The sequence below is a fragment of the Homalodisca vitripennis genome, chromosome 5 (assembly GCF_021130785.1).
Source record: "Homalodisca vitripennis isolate AUS2020 chromosome 5, UT_GWSS_2.1, whole genome shotgun sequence".
Classification (NCBI taxonomy): Eukaryota; Metazoa; Arthropoda; class Insecta; order Hemiptera; family Cicadellidae; genus Homalodisca; species Homalodisca vitripennis.
Window position 1 is genome coordinate 41,647,201 of NC_060211.1, and position 21,267 is coordinate 41,668,467.

Consider the following 21,267-nt stretch of genomic DNA (forward strand, 5'->3'; position numbering starts at 1 on the left):
TCTATAAGAGTAAAGGCCGCGATAAGAGTGGCAGTATATATCGTGAGCGCTGCCAGAGCTTGCCTTGTCGTAACAAACGTTCAAGTGACAGAAGAGTGTTACTCGCTGCCGAGATGTCTGCTAAGTTGACCAAGGACTCTGTATTTACCGCAACCTCTGGCATGAGGATGCCTGTCGTGGGCCTCGGGACACTGGCCAGGAGCACGGAGGAGAGGGTGAGTACAACAACTTTACTGTCATCTTTGAACAGAAGTGCAGAAAATTGGTTTTATGACATATATCACATCAATATATTAACATAATCTTGTTTATAACAAATTAAATCTGAAATGAGTTAAAAATAAAAATTAAGTTATACTACAGTGCTGACAAAAGGAAAGTTGAACTTATTGAAGTTTGATTGATTCAATTCGTAATTTTATTTGTCTATTACTTTTAAAAGTACTAAATTATGATTAGAAAAACACGATTTAGACAAGAAATGGTAGATGTACATTTTTAATTAAATCAGTACCCTTGTTTTTTAGCCTAGACTCTTAAATTGGCAACAAAGACAATAAAAGTTAAAGAATTATAATAATAAGGAACCAGAAGACTAAAGTTTGAATGAATAGGTAAAGTTAACGTTATTATCTTGTATTTATAACATTAAGATACAAAATATACAAAATATATACAAAATAAAAAAAATATCTTTTTTTTAGCAATTACTCAGTTTACATAATAAAAAGTTCATAAATTTCCAAAAATTGTTTTAAATTTACAAATACAACTAAATTCTATAGCACGTTTAGAAAACTACTTATGGCTAGTAAGTTTTGAATGAAAAATATTCAAATAAAAGAGAGTTTTAGTAAAGATATGGTTGCTCAGAAATAAGTCTATTGTATTAAAAACTTTATATTTAGACATCCTATAAAATTTAGAAAAAAACTATCAAGAAAATATTATAGTAACAGTGAATAAAAACCAGTGTTTAATTTGCTTTTAATAATAAAAAGGTATTGTTATGGTTAATGTTTTACAGTCGTCAGACGAGGACATTACAAAGGCAGTGGAGTATGCCCTAGAGGCTGGCTACAGACACTTCGACACCGCCTACATGTACAGGAACGAGAAAGCAGTGGGGAATGCACTAAAGAAGTGGTTGGATAGCGGCAGAATCAAAAGGGAGGAGTTGTTCGTCGTTACTAAGGTGAGGAAATAAATTAGGAGGTTGAGATCTTCAAATAAACTAATATTTCTAATTCGTCTTTTGATAACCGTAATTACTTTTATCAGCCTTTACGAAATTAACAACTTTCACATAAAATTAGAGTACATGTCGTCATAAGAGTTCTATTTCATATCATTTCTTGCTAAATATGTAGTTAGATTGCAAGAAAATAAAAACATATGGTTTTATTCAAGAAATTATTTATGTTTTATTACAGCTGCCTATGGTGGGAAACAATGAAAAGTTGGTAGAGAGGTACCTGAAGGAGTCTCTGCAAGACCTGCAACTAAGCTATGTAGACCTGTACCTGATCCACAAACCAGTGGGTTTCCAGCCTGGAAAGGAACTGTTTCCTACGGACGAAAACGGATACCTGAAGCTTGACTTAGACACAGATCACATTGCTTTGTGGAAGGTAATCATATGCCATTATTTGTATTATGTAACCCTGATATTAACTAAACAATAATATAATAATAAATAAACACTATCCGTTACCCACGGCTTTGCAAGAAATTTTCGAAATTGAAGTCCTTATTAATTAATAATAAAAACGCTTATGATGTAATATGATGGGGCCTTATGGTATTTTTCAAACAAATGAAGGTAAACATCAAGTACATATAATTTTAGTAATTATGGTTAAATAGGATCAGAGATACTCTTATATTATATTTTGAACGTGTATGTACATATCGGGTTGCAGTTAATTGTATTTCTGCCGCCATTGCTGAGACTGCCTTTTTGCTTTGATAAACAAGTACAAATACATAGAACTCTTAAACCTAATTCGGCAAACATAGTTTACTTGCCATTGTCATGCACTTCCGGTCTAAGATATTTTCAGCCCCATAGTTCAGTTTGAGCTTGCCTTGTTGTTTTGAAAACAAAAAATATATACACACTTAGGACTGAGAACCCTACTTCGGTTGAAAGGTGTCTACTTCTGGTCATTTAAATTTACTTGCGGTCATAGCTGTATTCGTTGGTGCTTATTACCCCGATGAAAAAACAATATTCGATGTAGCTCTCGGACACATACTTCGGTCAAAAAGCCTCTATTTCCAGGTCCTTTAATCTACTTTCGGTCTAACATATTCCCAGTGAAAAAGTCTAGTTTGCTTTGTTATCCCGACGAAGAAAATATACATACATAAGACTGAGAAGCTTATTATGGCCTTTGAGTAAACAAATGTTTCAATCACTTTGCTAAACTTCAGCTGAAAATTTCAACAGCTGTTTAATGTGAGATAACATTGGATTTTGAAACACAAGTATTACCATTTTTCAGGATTAGAAATTATTCAAGGAAAGTTTTCAAATCCTTTTTCTTCATATGCAATCACCTCGGATTTTAATTATAATTTTACTAAAAGAAATTAGCCCAATTCTCGAGATTAGCGCATAGTAACACGTTTAGTGATTGTTGTTATGTAGTAGATACGATTATCAATCATATTACTTAATGTACTTGAAATGCACATCTTTAAGTTTTCTGAAGGATTAAACGAATGTGTTGTATGTCCATTGTTTATGGAATTTTAGTAATGGTAATATACTATAAAAACCATGAACGGAATTAAGAACAGTTATTTAAGCTTAATATTTGACGTTAATGAACTTCTCATCAAATTACCAGGATCCCATAATATTTTTGTTCCACACATTCATACTTTAATGTAAAATATATAAAACATAATAATGTAAAACCTATCGATATAAGGGGTCTTGCAAGGGGGTGAGGGGGTAGTTTGTCTCACATTTACATTAGAGATAGCCTGCTATAAAAACATGCAACTTATATTCTTGTTTTTTGTTTCATTCCCTTATACTAATTACTGTAACATTTTTGTGGTAATTAAATAAAACGTTTGGTTCAGTCCTAAAATGATTAGATGTTCATTTATTCAAAAACCCCTTTTTTAATTTGCGTTCTAAATTATGACTAAGCCTACAATTATTAGAACGAAATAATGCTAGTTTCACGATTCCATATTCACCACCATTAATGAATCATTGACAGCAATATCTCTCCTGCTATTTATAAAGTCCTTATGCCATATTTTATTTGTTATTTAAAATAAACAATTACACTATGCAAGATTTAACTTGAGAGGCAGGCATAGTTTTATGGTGGCTTTGAGTTACTATAAAGACATTATAATGACATACTGAGGCTGTATGGCTTTTGGGCTGTATGTATAAGTATCACATTCATGTAGTTGTAAAGCTATTTTCATTATCAACAATTTTAATGGTATTTAGTAGCAGTAATGATTTCGATTTGACCATTTAAAAATAATGGATATACAAGACAATAACTGTTAATTAATATTGCAGGCGATGGAGGCCCAAGTGGACGCAGGGAGGGCCAAGTTTATCGGCCTGTCCGACTTCACAATTGCCCAGATGGAGCGGATCCTGAAGGTCGCGAGGATTCGCCCCTCTACGGACCAGGTCGAGTGCCATCTCTACTTCCAGCGGAAAGAGCTGCGCGAGTGGGGTAAGAAAAACGGGATCCCAGTCACATCTTTTGCAACCCTGGGCTCTGGTGCTGCCGTGTCTATTTTTGACAAAGGAGGAAACATGACTGAGTGAGTATCGTGCGTTTTAAAACTGATTAGTAGAGATCTTGTACTTCGCAAACTGTTTCTAGAGTTATGAACTTGACAGTTGATGATCTTTTGTAAGATCAGCCGCAATCGAGCTTTATGGTCAAGGTTAATGTAGACGACATAGTCCTGATGTTGCAAGAAAGAATGTGCAATAGAAAAAGTTATTGAAATCATGAATTCTTCAATTTTGTTATTTTCATACACGGAGTCATAAGGTAGGTATGAAATCTTACTAAGACATTCTTTAGTAGTTCCCGTCACCAAGAATAAGAACATTGAATTTATTTTCCGATTGAGGTTCGGTTTCAGATAGCATTTGGTCATAAATTAATGAAACTTTCCCAAGTCAGGATGTCCAGCGTGGGAAAGGAAAAAGGTCAGAATATATAAAAATTTGGCTAGGTTACATGTACATTTCTGATGTAAGGCATAGTTGTTAAAAAATACCATTATAGTAAGTCCCTACAGTTAATTTTCTAGAACGGCTTTCAGCGTAACTCAGAGAGATCACTGCACAGGGTCCACTCTGAAATCTGTGCTATCTTACCTGCGGATTGACTAGGCGTTACATCGATCAACCAAAGAATAGTGATTTCATCTGATAGCCAGCATACTTTAATGCTTGACTCAATATAATTACTTTAAGGCTAGTATGGAAGACATTCTACATAGTCTTAACTGCGTACTTACTAGAGTTGAGTTCCTGATCATGCTGGTTTACAATCATTATCAACAATTTGAGTAGTTTCAATAGATTACAAAATTGCGATCGCGTTGGAGGATTTGATTTGATGGACTCATTCTTTATCTTCATCGTTAAATGAAATAACTCGCTAGTTACAATACATTTTGTCACAAATTCGTATTCAGAATTTTCAGTGCGTGAAGGATTGTTCCGAATTATCATTATCCTTGGACCTTACAGAAAATTTAGTATGTTTCTTCTATTTGATATGAAATACACAACTCATTAAATGCATAATCCTATCATCTGTAAAGTGTAATATTTACTTCAGGTATTGTGAGCCTTCTTAAATGAATTTTCCTCCACAGTTTGTGTTCTGGGTAGTTTCAATATTTAATACTGTTTTAGTATTTTACTGTCCGATAATCTCTGAAAATGTTTACTCAAGTCATAATTTGTTATTTTTATTGACATAAAGTACAGAATTATCAGATATATGTAAATATAATCATTATTATTTCTAAAACTAAAATGGAAAGCAATGTTTTAACAAATTTAGCAATCGAATAAGTTTTTCGAACAAGTTTTGTATTAAAACTACATTTCCTTCCACCGTATTTACAAACCTTACTTAGTCAACTACAGCTTCGCGCAAAATAATTATTAGTCACAGTTATCACCAATTTTTATATGACACATTTCATAACTTCAGTTTTTAAAACATGATTAGTGAATTTACTGATTTTATGTAATATTTTGCTTGTTCTCTCAGTGTAGAGGCTGTAATATAATTTCGTTTTAAAATATTCATATCATGTCAAATAATATTATGCAATCCACACACTTTCTAAATGAATCAGTTTCTGTAGTTAATAATGAATATCAGTTGGAATTACCACGCAATTGTAGTAGTACCTTTGACTGTATTAACTGTACATGAGATTGTATTATCCATTTACATGGACATGGTATGATGAGGCATGATAGATTACTTCAGTTAGTTTTGAGGTTCGACGCTAGGGCTGCGCTACGTAGCTTTGATTGTTGCAATATTTGCTATCTGACATTTCACTCCCATACGGTAGATACAGGTAGCAGTCTGCTCACTCAAATCATAGCATTGGATGATTTATTTCTTATGTAACTAATAAAATCAAAGGTAGTACTGCTGCTAAATTTCTCAGGTGGTACGAGAAGTAAAGTATTACTAATACCTTAGGTATAGAAAACAAAATAAATATAATATTTTAACTTGATTCCTTTTAGTGCTTGTAATAAGTAACTGAAGTGTTTTGGAAAAAGACCGCCTTGTGATCAAGGTAGATTGTGATAGCATTCTACCAAAATTTTGAAAATAACAATAATAAAATTACAATGAAACTACTAATAACGTCATGAGATTTGTCTTGCATAATTTCTTTACTAGTAGATTAAAAGTGATAATCTCATTTCTTAATAAGAAACTATGTGACAGACAGCAGAAGAAGAACCCCATGACGGAGGAGGTTGTGATACGCATAGCCCAAGCTCACGGCAAGAGCCCGGGCCAGGTGTTGTTGAGACATATGGTGCAGCTCGGTGTCGCCGTCATACCCAAGAGCTCCCACCCCGACCGCATCAAGCAGAACATTGACGTGAGTCCACAATCTCAATTTAACAAAAAAATAAATGTATAATAAATCAAGTTTAATAATTGTATCATTATATTTCATTAAATTTAAATCAAATTACTGTACTTTATTATACTACAATATGCATGATGAAAACCCAAATATTCATACAAACAGTTGCCATGGTAATTAAAAAATAATTTTCATTTTTCAGATTTTCGATTTTGAACTAACGGACAAAGATATGGCTGATTTGGGTGCTTTCGACTTGGGTGAAGGTGGAAGGAAATTTTTCGTCTCCAATATGGTGAAAGGATACGATAAACACCCTGAGTGCCCCTATGGAAAACCATAACCTGCTTCCAAACAGAGAATAACTAACAAGGATTACTGAGTCAATATTTATTTGTAACATGCAAGATACAAGTGTGTGAATTTTTATATTTTCCGATATAACATGTCATGTATTATTGTCATTTTGTATTAGTAGTGTTGCTGCTATATTACAAATACAATTTGTATATGTATTACTATGTTAACATTTATTTTAATAACCACTACCTAATAAATAACCTAATAATTGTTGGTCATATCGTGTTATTATTATCAGTATAAAAATTATCAGGTTTTTATAAGATAGCGTCCCTCCAAGCTGAAATCTAGATCAACTAACGATTTGATAGCTAGTTGCATTAAGCGAGGAGATAAGACAATCAATTTATTACAACACCAATGGGCGCTGCAATATAACATTTCAATGAATTGTAATATAAATTCTTTTTTTGCGAATTATTTACTCAAAGACAGAGGCTATTTAAAAGTATTTGTTGCGATAGAAATGTACAATTTGGAATTCAGTGAAAACATTCCGTACCGATTGTGGATTTGATTAACAGTAAACAGTTTCGGACCAAATCCACACGACGCACTCGTATCCTATAGCTCCGGGATACTCGTCACTGACTCGTGAACGTGGTTCAGTCGTTCAGTAGATTTAACATAGCACACGACTTGTCACATAGGATCATGAACGTGGTTCAATCAACAATTTATATAACTCGGCACATTATTAGAATTGAAACCACGAAATACAACACTAAAACTCATGAATGTGTTACTGTTGAATGTAATCTCGGAACACATGTCACCGATTCGTACTCACATGCAACATGTTCAGTAGACATGATGCGGTTATAGGCTCAGCGTGGTTTACTTGTTCAGTAGATCTTATATGGCCGTCTTCACTGATTCGTGATCGCAAGCTTCTCATCCAATAGATATAATACTGAGACGCATATTATGACTGAACTATAAACCTGTCAGTGTACGCTTTTGACTGCTGTGAGCTATAGGACCCTTATATTCTCAACTCAACAGGAACTTCTTTTCTGCTGGTATCTTCTGGCTTTAGGGATTACAGTTTTATTTCTAATTACTGATCTTTGCCACCCTCTCCACCCCAAACGTACCTTTACCTGATTCCAAAGGAATTTCTTCACAGCATTTATCGGATTTGAGTGTCTGAACTGTGTAAGACTTTTCTAAATAATGATGTATGGAGGTGGAAGCAATTGAAGATGTAATTTATTTACTATATGGACATTATTTATTCCGGAAGAACCTCATGATACATACGAATAATCATTTTTCGTTCCCCCAGTATGCTATCAAAATATTTTAGTACCAACTTTTTTATTAACAAGCGGTGAATAGAAGGGTGTCCAATGACGATGTTAGGGTTGCAGTAAGTGTGATGACTATTATGTGAGTATTAATTTGAGAAACCTTCCTCAACCAGTCAATGGCATTAATTGATTTTGATCTGGAATACAATTGTTTCAAAATAGCTAATTAAGAAACGAATAAGTAATTCTGCAAAGTTTTAAGGTTTATGAACAAATCACAGTAATAAACGATTTATTATCCTCAATGGAATCGTGTAAAACATATTGTTTTATTACGTTAAGATTTGGATAAATATTGATTATTTTGGGCATCAGATATCATTTAGTTGTTGGAAAGATGGAAGAATAAAAATGGTGATCTATTAGCGACTAAAAATATCTAGTTTAAGACAGTTTCTCGACCCTCTAGGAGCCGCCAAATTTGACAAAACGTCAAGCATGAGTATGTGTACCACAACTTAAGAGCTCGACATATAGATTTATATACTGTGGTGAAAATCCATTATTAACTTAGTAGCTTAATATTTTCTTCTATCATATGGCGATTTCTTTAGTAATTAGTGTCTGGTCATTTCCACAGCGTGAAATTTAGAGAAAACACTACAAAATGAAGCAATCTGTTTCCTCTGTTCACACATATATTATACTAACACCTAAGCTGAACAGTTAGAAGATAAAGGAGGTGATTGATGTTGAAGTTCAGGTGTAATAGACAGTTATAACTGCATCGTAATCGGTTAATGATAAACCTATTCCATTTCTTTTGTTTAACGAAGGGAACCTTGCTTGTGTTTGTTACGTTCTTAAAACTAATATGAACATTTTTAACATAGCAAGGATAGTGCATTTGAGTGGGATATAACTAGTTCTTTTTATAGAACGTGTAATAAGATTTTGTTAGTTACTAAGTTTTGATCCACATTACAGAATTGTATGGCTTAACCAAGAGCCTACAAGTTTTGCACTTATCTGATCCTTCTCTACTGTCTGTGGTTTCCTCTACCAAAATATGTTTTCCGTAACATATCCTTCTTTACTGGCCAATAACGACGTCAATACTTATCAAACCTATGCATTGGAAAAGCCCACAATTACATTGATCTTGTTGATAAACATTACATTTTGTAGTACTTTACATTACTTTTGATTACATATAATAGTCTTCAAATATACCATATCAATTGTCGTCCAAATGCTATTTCCTTCTTGTCACAAGTGCAGTAATTTTTAAATTGGAATAAGGCAGAGACTGTTCAGTTCTACTTTGAAATGATTTATGAAGAACAAACGTAAAACTAACAATCACTTGTGTATGAAATAGGGTAATTGTCCTAAGTACCCTTGAATACTTTGTAATATACTATTACTATTATACACTTTAAAATAAATGGTTAAACTTATTTGTATTCTGATTATAGTTAGAAATAACAAATAACTCAGTATGATATAAATGTGAAATTTAATGATGATAAATTAATTGACATACAAGTTTGAATTTTGAAACAAGATGGAGGATACAATAATGGTAAATTTTTAAATACAATTCTTAATTTTTTAGGGCAGGGTGGTCGTGCTGGCTTAATGAAATAGAAAATATTGGGTATTTTATTTTATAAAAGATGTTGTAATTTTGAAAAATAATTGTTGTTAAATTTTTTAATTATATTAATTTTGAATTATTAGCAAATCGAATGTTCCTGGGTTTTATGTTCTTCCAATGAATCACTAGTAAACTTAAAAGGAATTTTCTCACCCAATGTCTGTCTTCTGCTTCTTTGTACTTCAGTGATAAGAATTTAATAAAGTAACCTTTCAAATACTGCTGAATAAATGTAACCAGTTTCTTTATAATAATAATCTTGCTTCACTTCTTCCAGATCCCTCTCTCCTCTTCACCTTTCAATAATATCTCTGCTCTCCTCCTCTTCAACAATCATCCCTGCAACACTGTATCACTGACTGACTTTAGTTCACTTTATAATTTTTGAGTTTTATATGTAATAAGGTGAATTTTGATTAATTTTGATTTCGTATTTAATTATTGTTTGTAGTTAAATTTGAGTTTGTAATACTTTACATTACTTTTGATTACATATAATAGTTTTCAAATATACCATATCAATTGTCGTCCAAATGCTATTTCCTTCTTGTCACAAGTGCAGTAATTTTAAATTGGAATAAAGGCAGACTGTTCAGTTCTACTTTGAAATGATTTATGACGAACAAACGTAAAACTAACAATCACTTTTGTATGAAATAGTGTAATTGTCCTAAGTACCTTTGAATACTTTATCTTAAGCACTTACAACTGTCACAAGCTGAAGTGTATCATTGTTCTTGAATTGAATTCTAACTGATAATAGTTACATAAGTTGTTTTTCTTCTCAATTTGATAGCTGAGAATGACTTAATACAATACTAAGAAATATGTATTTGTTATAATTATTTTGAGGGTTGGATTTTTGTTTGAAACACTTTAATTTTGCTACTTGACTATAATTTTTGTATTTTTATGAACATACTATGAACATCTAAAAGTGCAAAGAGAATTGTTACGAAAGAGATAAACATCATACGGACAAATAACACATAAATATTTGGTTACTTAGGGCCAATACAAGTCAGTGAAATATTTAGGGCCAATACAAGTCAGTGAAATGATTTAAAAAGTTAAAAAACTTAATATGACAATTTGTATGTATCGTTTATCTACTACCGGAAGTGACTATGAAAGGGTCAAATATTACATAATTATGGAATATACCATATGATAAAATGAGAAACCTCCCATATCACTACGATTAATGGGCTTAAAAGTGCATGAGAATTAGCATTGTTCTTGTGGGGGAAAGCTACAGCGACTCTTACAAACGTTTAGTGCTATCAGTTAAAGATGGTATAGGCGTTGGAAAACCCACACAACCCACAGTACCAACCTTACAGTAGTAAATGTCGCAGCTTTCACAGTAATCACAGAGAATTCACCTCAGGACAGTTCCCGCAGCAGCAAGAAGAGATCTAAGGAAGGATCTAAGCAATAAAAGTGGCCCCAGGACGAACATAAGCAATGGTTACCGTTCCGGCTAACATTCCCACCCTGGTCTAATGGTTGGTTATTTCCAAGCTCTTGTTCTTTATACACCATTACTGACTGGCAGCATTAACTTATGAGTTCTACATATAAATCGTTTACACAGTAATTTGAAACTTAAAACAATATATAAATCATAAATAATAATTAAATTCTACTAATAATGTTTACGAAATATATTATTGTTTTGTCTAATATTAATATGTGTATAGTATATAAATAGAACAATCATACAATTTGCTATTATGTTATTCAAGGAATAATTCTGTTTACACAAACGTCAATAATAGTATTTTGAATATTTTTCCAATTCTTCCAATTACAATTTTTAATATCAAGTAATAAAGTTGTCTCTTAAGTAAATTTTTGAGGGAAATTATACACATCGCTGTATGAAAACTTTCAGCACTTTCGTACAGCACGTGAAATTATTTTTACAATTATTTAAATGTAACTTAAATATAAAAATACATACAAAGTTACCATTACTATGAAAATTATCGTACATAAATAATTATATTGTAATAAAATTCATCTTTCCTAATGTTAAAACTCAAAATTGGGAATAAGAATAATTATTTTTATTTAAATTGATGATAATTACTAAAATAGTCGAGTGCCTGCGTAAAAATCATAGAACATTAAGAATTGTAATCAACGCCTGCTACATTGAAATACTTACTGTATCTCACAATGAACCAGTAGAAGCTTATACTTATTTGAAGGCGCAAAGATTGTCTAGTTGTCTTGTTAAAACTTGAACGCCTTTATAAAGATAATTATAAATGTAAATAATGTTTGTATGAATATGTATGGTTATAATGTATAATATAATAAATTAAATCTTTTAGTGTTATTAACGGAAATTAATCACATACACTAGATTTATAAATAGTGATGAGAATGGGATGGGGCTTAATCTCTTCTGGATATCAGTTCAAATAAAATAAAATCAAAAGATAAGTATACAGACAATAACTCACCTGCTTGATACATCTATTTAACAAGATTGAGAAAACGGCGAACATCAATTATCTATCTTAAAAGTGTTGATCAATGTGCTAACCTGTATAATAATATACACGTGGTTTAAGGCTACCGCTTATAAATCTAGAATGTGAATCAATCTTTACGAATCTATATTATTAAAAGAATTTCTTGAATTTATGCCAAAATTTCGGTATTTGAATCTAATATGTTATACTTGTGTTTTATATCAATTATAATTCTTACTATGGTAGATGATTTTGTATATCTGAAATAAATTCGACTATGGGGCTCGGTCCCAAAGTTCCATCGCTAATGTACGTATTCAAAGTGCTCTATTGTCTGCTAGTGACTCTTATACAAAATGACGACCGTTTTGAAGGTTCAGTATCAAATGTTTTAAATGCTACCATTTTGTAACGAAGCTCATGAAGTGTGATTTGCGGTGTTAGGTTCTAATAATAAACACCTTCTGAATGTTATGTATATTGACATAGGCTTGCATTTTAAATTTTCAAAACATTCCACACAGGCATCTGGAATGTTTAAAGTAGGTAGGCACATGTCTAAAGTAGGTATGTGATAATTTTACACGAAAAATAGTTAAGACAGCCATATATTACTGTGCAAAGTTCTCATATTTCATCTGCTATTGGTGTAAAAAAATGTTTTCAGCTGTTTTTACAAACCCTGAATTTTACAATTAAATAATTAAGTAATTAAAGATATATTCCTGACTGACATCGAGGGTAACGGAATTGAATTTCCATTTAAATTTTGTATAATCAACAATAAATGCCTTGTAGATAAAAAAATCATTTGATCTCAGAGGTTAGTATAATTGTTATTTTACTTCTTAGACAGTATAAACAAGAATCATTACAAAATAATAATGTTTTGCAGAAAATTCGTCTAAAATTACACAACCGAATCATATTCACAAAAGTACCAAAGAATTACAAATAACAAATGTATTACGTTGGTTAAAATTGAAAATGAACAAAGTATCATTATATCATTAATGCAGTGTGTTTGTCTGGTAAGAAAGCTGATAAATAAGGTTCCTTGTACAATAATAGCAAGGTTAAAAATATAGGAAATGACATCGAGGCCGGTAAGCATTTCTATCCGCTGTTATCGAGGATTAACAGGACCAAGATAAGCCGATGAAGACAGATACAATCTCTTGAAGGTGTTCTTGAGTTTTGTGTTATCTTAGGCCAAATACACAGTTTTATCTTGCACGTGCGGGAATATTGTACCAAATTAGACGTTCGATTTTTAATTTGTATACAATTGCAGTACATCTCGAAAATAAAATGTGCTATAGACTTGATATTTCACATGCGACCTCAGCGAAGCCTGTTACGTGACACCTGGTGTGGCTTACTCCTAGCTCGCTTATCTCTTTGTAATATGATTACTTGTTTATGTTCTGTTATCTGTCCCTATCATTTTTTGTACTTTGTTTTCAAGTATTTATGGTCAGGTGATCTTAAAATATTTGTTACTCTCTCAGACATTGTTATAAGATCCTCTAGAATTTTGGTCAGTCATATAAAAAGTGTCCGCAGGTGTCAAAACGTCTAGAGGTAGGTATAAGAAAGAAAAATACTCCGTAATCGTGTTTATAAAGTCTTAAAGACTGCTTAATTTTAAACCTTGTAGGACGATACGGGCTTTAACATAATGGTGTTATAAATAATGCAACTATCTTTAAATTAACACACATATTTCTCATTGATTCACTAAAGAAAAATTATTTATTACTGTAGTAGTGGTTTATAAATAAATATATAACGTATCAGTTGATATGAAAATATGATAATATTATTTTCTTCACATCTTTTTGAAGAATACGATTAAAATCTTACTTATAGCATATACCACAGTGTTTCTTTATTCTATGTAAAGACAAATTGAAGCATCATCATAGTTAACTTTTATCTAAAAATTTCCATACAAAATATAAATAACAAGTTTTGATCAAAAATATTATCGTCATGAGAAATACAGTTGGGGGAATACATTAAGTAGAATCAAGTAGTTAATATGCAAGGGCTTGAGTGGTGCGTGCGTCCTCCTTTTTGTAGTTAATATATGCAACACATTGTACCGTTAATTGGTTAATTAAATTTTATATAATGTAAATTTCGCAACCTAGTCAGCCAGTATAATTTAATATTATTTTTATCCAATGTTCCGGAACTAAATTATTGGGCGTAGTAACTACCTAATTGGCACGCGTATGAATATCTTCTTCTAACCCTTTGTAGCAGCCCAACTATGTGACCGAGCAGACCTCGCGCGCTTTGTCCGTAAGTAAAATTTATCTTTTCGTATTATTAAATTAGCCCTTTGATGCCTAACATATAAAAACGAATGTAACGTAAAGTAAAGTTGTAAATAGTAAAGTAACGTACCCTTGAAGATCTTTTATTTGATTGATCGAAATAGATAAAAGTGGTGGCGTCGTCCTAGCACGTTGTTATAAATAGTAATTTGTATCATTAAATGGCTAATACCGTCGCGAATTTGTTTTAGGCGAGTTTACGTGTCCCCACGTGTCTCACGGCTCACAGGGCACATATTATTTGAGTATTATTTGTATTTGGGCTACCAGTTTATTAACTTCTACTCATCGTCTAGTAACCACCGACTAGACATAACCCTTCTTAGACTACAGTGCCATTGTCTCGTGCCAAGACGCCGACACCCGGGTTGTGAGTCTACACATTGCGAAGGGAAGTAAAATCTTAATGTCTTATAAAGTAAAACATCGTAGGCATAATTTCAAAGAACATTGGATATTTTAGGCCCACCTAGAAGATATACATTTTTAGTTCTTATATTCTAAATGGCAGCAACGTGGCATTACATACATTTTCATTTACCATCTAAAAGTGGTGCTTGTAAGTTTTAATAAATTAAATTGAACTTATGAGTAAACTTTGCAATTCGAGTATTTAGTACTACGACCTCAGAAGTCACCACTCCCATGTGTTATCGTCCAACGGTACAACATTAACATTAACAGTTTCCTACCCATCGCCAGGCTGTTAGTTACGCGAGACTCCTGTGTTCCAAGTGTTGTGGTGTAAGATATGCTATCTGATGATCAAGTTGTTAATATGTACAAGAGGTTGCGTGACTCCCGCTCCTTGTAATCACGTTCATACCAACACTTAGCACACCATTTGTTCATTTATTAGTCAATATCAACACAGCAATAAATGTGAAATGCGGGATTGTATTGAAATTAATGGAATTATATGTGTGATTTTAGCAGCGTAAGCCACAAAACAGAAGCCTAACTGGAACAACCGTTTGCAACGTGGTATTAGGGCCAAGCCTAGTACTACTATTCGCGTGATCTAACACACAACTTTATTGAAATCTATAGATTACTTGTATTTACTACCCTCTGTGAGCTTCTAGTAATTGATTTGTCCTAAAAATAACTTTTGAGTAATAGGAATAAAGTTTATATTACATATGCTATTTCTTTCATTTATTATACAGTGTTAAATAGTAATGACAAAAAGCACAGAATGACATCATTTTCTTTATCATACTTTACAAAAAGGCGAATTTAGGGCCATTTGTTACATCTTACCCTAATGATAACAACGTGATCACCATATTGAAAATTCACAACCAATATTTTAAACTTTGTTATTGTGTGAAGCCTTCCGATAGCAAGACTATCTTCGTATGACACTTCACGAATTATTTTAAATATAGTGATTACAAGTAAGTAATATGATAAGATCCATCTTCAACATGATTATTGTGAATATGGTCTAAATTGTAGATAGCCCAACATTTAACTGTAAGATATAGAAAAATACTTGAATGTATGTATGTAATATTTTATTTGTATATGAGATTTTTATTATTAATCAAATAAAAAACAGTTTCATACATTATAACATATTTAACATTGATAGCACATATTTTGTACTTATATGTAACAAATGTATTAGCTTCCGCTATTAGTTATTTACTGAAATGTACTTCCCACATAAGCATACCTTGTGCGTGGGAAGGGTCGCTATTCATTAATTACATTATAATGTTTACATGAATTCATAAGGCTGCTGCAAGCATTTAAAAAGTATTAGGAATGAATGATTTTTAAAACTAATGAGTGTAGAACATAATATTTATGGCAACTCTAACCCGTACTACCAGCTGTAGACTAAGGTGCCAAGAAGTTCCGGAAATCGGTTGATAATATATGAGGTAATTTCTCATCTATTAATTAATACTTATTCTATTATGTTTGCTTATCAGGAAAGTACAATCAAGTTGTTATTTATAAGTATCAAAACATAATCTATGTTCTTGATATAGTATATTTATGTGTTTCGATTTTAATTTTGTAATTTATTAATCTTTTATATGAGATATGGTTTAAATGCCCTGACTATATAGGTTTGGATAAATAGATACAAAACCTCTCTTTCCCCAAACCCCTCACATATTTAATGTCGCGTATATAAAACAGTAGCACACATCTATAATTTAGTTTTAAATTAAGTAAACATCAAGTTTAAAACTTAACAATTAAAATAATTAATTAATATTTTTTAAACAGAATTAAAGTCATTAATTAAATATGGAGTAACCGTCTGTACGAGTGAAATATTGGTGGTAATTGTAGTTTGTAATCATAAGAATGGTTTTAATATAACGTTGAAGTAAATAATAAGGGTTCACTCTTTTCACTCTAAATCAATGTCGACATAATCAAGTTTATGGAAGACGTGGGGCGAAGATTGAATCTTAACTTGTTTAACGAGATGAGCTCAAGAACGTTCATTTCACAGATTGAAGTAAGAAAAAAATGAAAATAATATTTCCTTATAAATATTAGAATTAATATTTCGAGGATTAATAATCTTAGTCATCACAGTTGTATTGAGTTTTTGAAATTATATTTAATTTTGATCATCATCATTAAAAGTTTTATAATAGAACATACCTGGTAACAGTACTAACCAATATTAATTACAGCATGCATTGAAATGTTTAAAAATATCGCTATTGCTCTGTTATTTCAGAACTTGAATTTAAAAAGAAAACAATATAACTATCATTGCGCTGTTACTACCTATGTTAAAATGTTTTAAGATAAGAAAAGAACCATAATGAACTAAGCCATGTGCATAAAAAAAATCCGTCGACAAAATAAATGTTGAAATAACCTTAAATGCATTTACAGCATTGTGACACATATTTCTGTATAATTTGTATTATAATATGTTATGAAAGTGGGGAGTGTCGATGGACGAGCGGTCTAAGACGTCAGCTATGGCTAAAAATAAGGTAGTTGTAAAAGTTCTACCATCAAGTTTGGGAGTGCCGATGACGAACTCATCCCTTAATATTTTTGATCAAATTCCCACAAAGGCCAGTGATCCATGAGCTGCCTTGCGATGGCCTTTTAAGGCCTTTTATAATATATCAAATACGAAATACTTTTCCAAATTACGAATATCATAATATAATTGTTCCAAGATAGCTCACGATCAATTTGTATTCCTAAAACATAAGGGATTCTGTCTCCTTATATCATGTAACATATATATCATACATAAACGTAATTAGTTTTAATTATCCTTCATTTTGTCTAAGACTAAATTTAATATAGAAAGACTGTGAGTAGTTGTGATTCTTCGTTTAATTGTTTGAAAAACTGTAAGTATGATTTACATTTAAGTGACATTTACAGTGGCGGATCGAAATCTATTTGTCAAATGTTAGTAAAGCGATTGTTAAATAATGTTGTTAAATAGCTTGTTCTCGGGTATCATTCGGGTAGCATCTTTTTCAAAATTAATCAAAGCGCCGACCATGAACCGATGTCAACATGCCCCTTCTCGTCTGACCATATATAAGGCAACTACGTTACAGTCGTGTAGAGTTAGCGTTTACCGTAATGTATGGTGAAGCTGCGATTGGTCTTTCAACCAGTAAACGGTAACGCCTTACGCATAAGGTTTTATTTTTACCGGTTAAATAATCAACAAATATGTCCAAGTTAACTTTTCAGGTTTATATTGTGTATTCTAAAATAATTCTTTAATTTTATAAATTGTTTTGTTTTATTTTCTACCCAACTATATTACTTTCATTGCGTTGATAGATATGTTAAATAATACAGAATCTATTTGTTTCATTGATAATATTGTTCATTAATCAAACATAACAAATGTAATGTCATAAATATTTTAAACAGTGTTAGACGTCTTAGCTGACATTTACAGTGTTAAAGGACTATTAGAAACCTAAATCAGTTGTGTTTTCACAAAATTAGGCTTCTCTGAGCTATGTATGTGTACATATTTTCTTGATCAGGGAAGATGCAAAACCAACTATTGTTTAAAAAAAAATACTAACATCGAAGCAAATTAAAATGACCATAAATATGCACTTTTTAACACATTTTCTTGCTCTTAGGGAGAAGGTAAACAGAAAATTAGCATCGGAAATATAATTCACATGTGAACCAAAGTGAATATACATACGAAATTGCGTGCGAAGCCGCGGGTAACTGCTTGTTTTTTCTATACAAGTTATTCTAAATTATAACTAATGATAAAAAAATAAAGTGTTTCATATATGCGTTTACAAATTATTTTGAACACACAAAATTCGTTTATCAGATGTTTGTCTCTTTCTAACAATAATTTTCTATGCATTTTCGATGTTCATAAAAACACACACAAAAATCAAGTAGCGTAACTGAGGTTTTTGACAACAAAATACAACCCTAAAGTGGATTAAAACAAATACGTATTTCTTAGTATTGTATTGAATAATTCTCAACTATCAAATAATTATAATTCAATTCAGGAACAATGATACACTTCAGCTTGTGACAGCTTTAAGTGCTTAAGACTAAGTATTCAAGGGTACTTAGGATATTTACATTATTTAATACACAAACGATTGTTAGCTTTACGTTTCTTCGTCATAAATCATAGAAAGGCATAACACTGATAATGGAAAGTCTGCCTTTCTTCCAAATTAAAATGATGACATGTGCGACAAAAAGGAAATAGCATTTGAACGTCAATTGATATGGTAGATTTGAAGATGGTAGATATTTAATAAAAACTACTAAAATGTAATGTTTATTAAAAAGATCACTGTGATTGTGGGGTTTGTCCAATGCATAAGTTTTACAAGGGTTGACGTCGTCATTAGTCATTTAAGAAGGTCATCTTACGGAAAATATATTTTGGTAGAGGAAACTAGAGACAGTAGAGAAGGATTAGGTAAGAGAGAAATTAATTTAGGCCTTTGGTCAAGCAATATAATTCTGTGTTATTATTACTAAAACTTATTAGGCCCTCAATGAAAAGCTAGATCAATCTCACTCATATACACTACCCTTTATAAGTCTAAAAATATTAAGTATCTAGAATACTACATTAAAGTTCCCTTATTTAAACAACGACAAACTGGAATAGTTTTATCACTTACCGCTTACAATAAAGTTATAGCAATCACTTAACCTTTAACACCACTCACCTCCTTTATCTTCTAACCGTTCAGCTTTGGTTGTTAATATAATATCAGCACACGCAGAGTAAACCTCTCTCTCATTTTGTAATGTTTCTTTCTATGTCCCGCTGTGGACATGGCTAGTAAAAGATTACTATTGAAATCGTAATATGATAAACGATTTTTTTTTCCCCTTTTAAGCCTTATTCTGCCCGTCCTCATGGGCCACTGGCCTGTGCGAGGATCTTATCAAACAGAATAAGGGGGAGAGTCGATACAGTACAAGGTCAATGTTACTGATAAAAAGTGCAAGGGTCACAGACAAGATAATAGCAAGGTACTAAGTTTATAAAGGGGTTTTTACCACAGTACAAGAATCTATATGTTTAGCTCTTTAGTTGTGGTACTCATACACATACTTGATGTTTTGCAAATTTTGGCAGCTCCAAGACGGGGGAGGAACTGTTTTAATTAGATATTCATAATCGCTAGTACATCACCATTTTTATTTTTCCACTTGATAAACAGCCAGATAAATTCTGTCGCCTAGACTAAATCAGTAAATATCTAAATCTAATCGAATTTATACAATATATTTTTACATAAATCCATTGAAGATATTAAATTGTTTTTTGGCGTGATTTATTTATAAACCTTGAAGCTTTGCAAACTTATTTATTTCTTAATTATCTATGTTGAAACTATTTTATTTCAGGAAAGATCATGTAATGACGTTGATTGGTTGAAGAAGCTTACTCAAATTAACATTCATAATTCTCATAATTACATAATAGTCATCACACTTCCTGCAACCCTAACATTCATTGGACCCCGTTGTTCTGATCCGCGCTTGTTAATCAAAGAGATGGTGCTATAAATACTATTTTAACAGCATAAAGGTGGAACCAAAAATTTTTACCCATATTGATCATGACATTGTTCTGGAATAAAAGAAAAGTCCATATAATAAATAATTTACGTCTTTACTTGGTTCCACCGATATGCATCATTATTTAGTCTTACACTGTTCAGACACTCATATCCGATAAGTGCTATGAGGACATTCCTTCGGAATCAGGTAGAGATACATATGGGAGCAAAAAGAAGACGGTACATGGATGATGGTCTCCTGCCAGGACCCTTCACACTGGTTACGTTATTCATCTGTCATAGAGGTGATTGCCCTAGAGAAGTCTTAATTGATTGTGTGCGCACCCAGGGTCACAGGCATGTTAAATAATACCTAATATCTGTAATCACACTTCTCTAAAACATACCCTAGAACTCTCATCCATCTAGTATTACTTAATTTCTTATAAACCGGGTCTTTAATTGACTCCATTCTCAGAGAGCTCTAGTTTATGGTATCATCTACGCTCTGAGAGCTTTGTTGTCTAAGCTGAAAAGTTGCATTTAGTCCACATTTAAGTGACACAATTTTGCTGCACCCCTTGTAGATTCAATTGGAAGGTATAAAGCAGCCAAATTAAAACATTCCTAGGGGAACCTCAAAACGTAGGCACCTTGAAGTCACTGGTTTCCTTTGGTGCTTTGGAGCTTCTAAGCCTTTGTATATATTTTTACCTGTTGGAAGTTCTGGTTGTGAACGCTACAGAGGTGTAAGTGATAATAGAGAAGATTTCAAATTTTTGATGGCTTTAAAAATCAAAATCTTCCAGAAGATTCAACCCTTTTGAAGCCAAGACATTAAAGGAGACTAAAAGATCTAGCCAAAAACTCTGGATATAAAACTGTAATCCCAAAAGCCGGAAGGTACCAACAAAAAACGACTTGCTGTTGAGTTGAGAGACGAGACCTACAGATGACTGTAATCAGAAGCATCCACTGATAGATTTACAGTTT

The 21,267-nt window shown here is 32.1% G+C and overlaps 1 protein-coding gene across 1 annotated transcript; it reads left to right on the forward strand.

Annotated features, from left to right (window-relative positions):
* Window positions 1–47: 47 nt before the first annotated feature.
* Window positions 48–6,653, forward strand: LOC124362074 (1,5-anhydro-D-fructose reductase-like). Its single transcript, XM_046816245.1, has 6 exons — window positions 48–215; window positions 1,028–1,195; window positions 1,434–1,631; window positions 3,557–3,810; window positions 5,991–6,150; window positions 6,341–6,653. The coding sequence occupies exons 1-6, from the start codon at window positions 114–116 to the stop codon at window positions 6,479–6,481; spliced, it is 1,023 nt and encodes a 340-aa protein (XP_046672201.1). The 5' UTR covers window positions 48–113; the 3' UTR covers window positions 6,482–6,653.
* Window positions 6,654–21,267: the final 14,614 nt, after the last annotated feature.

Excerpts from the sequence above, each read along its gene's own strand:
- LOC124362074 (XM_046816245.1), top strand. The coding sequence starts at position 114 with ATGTCTGCTAAGTTGACCAAGGACTCTGTATTTACCGCAACCTCTGGC. Across the intron at positions 216-1,027 it reads CCAGGAGCACGGAGGAGAGG|TCGTCAGACGAGGACATTAC; the intron begins GTGAGTACAACA and ends AATGTTTTACAG. Across the intron at positions 3,811-5,990 it reads AAAGGAGGAAACATGACTGA|ACAGCAGAAGAAGAACCCCA; the intron begins GTGAGTATCGTG and ends ACTATGTGACAG.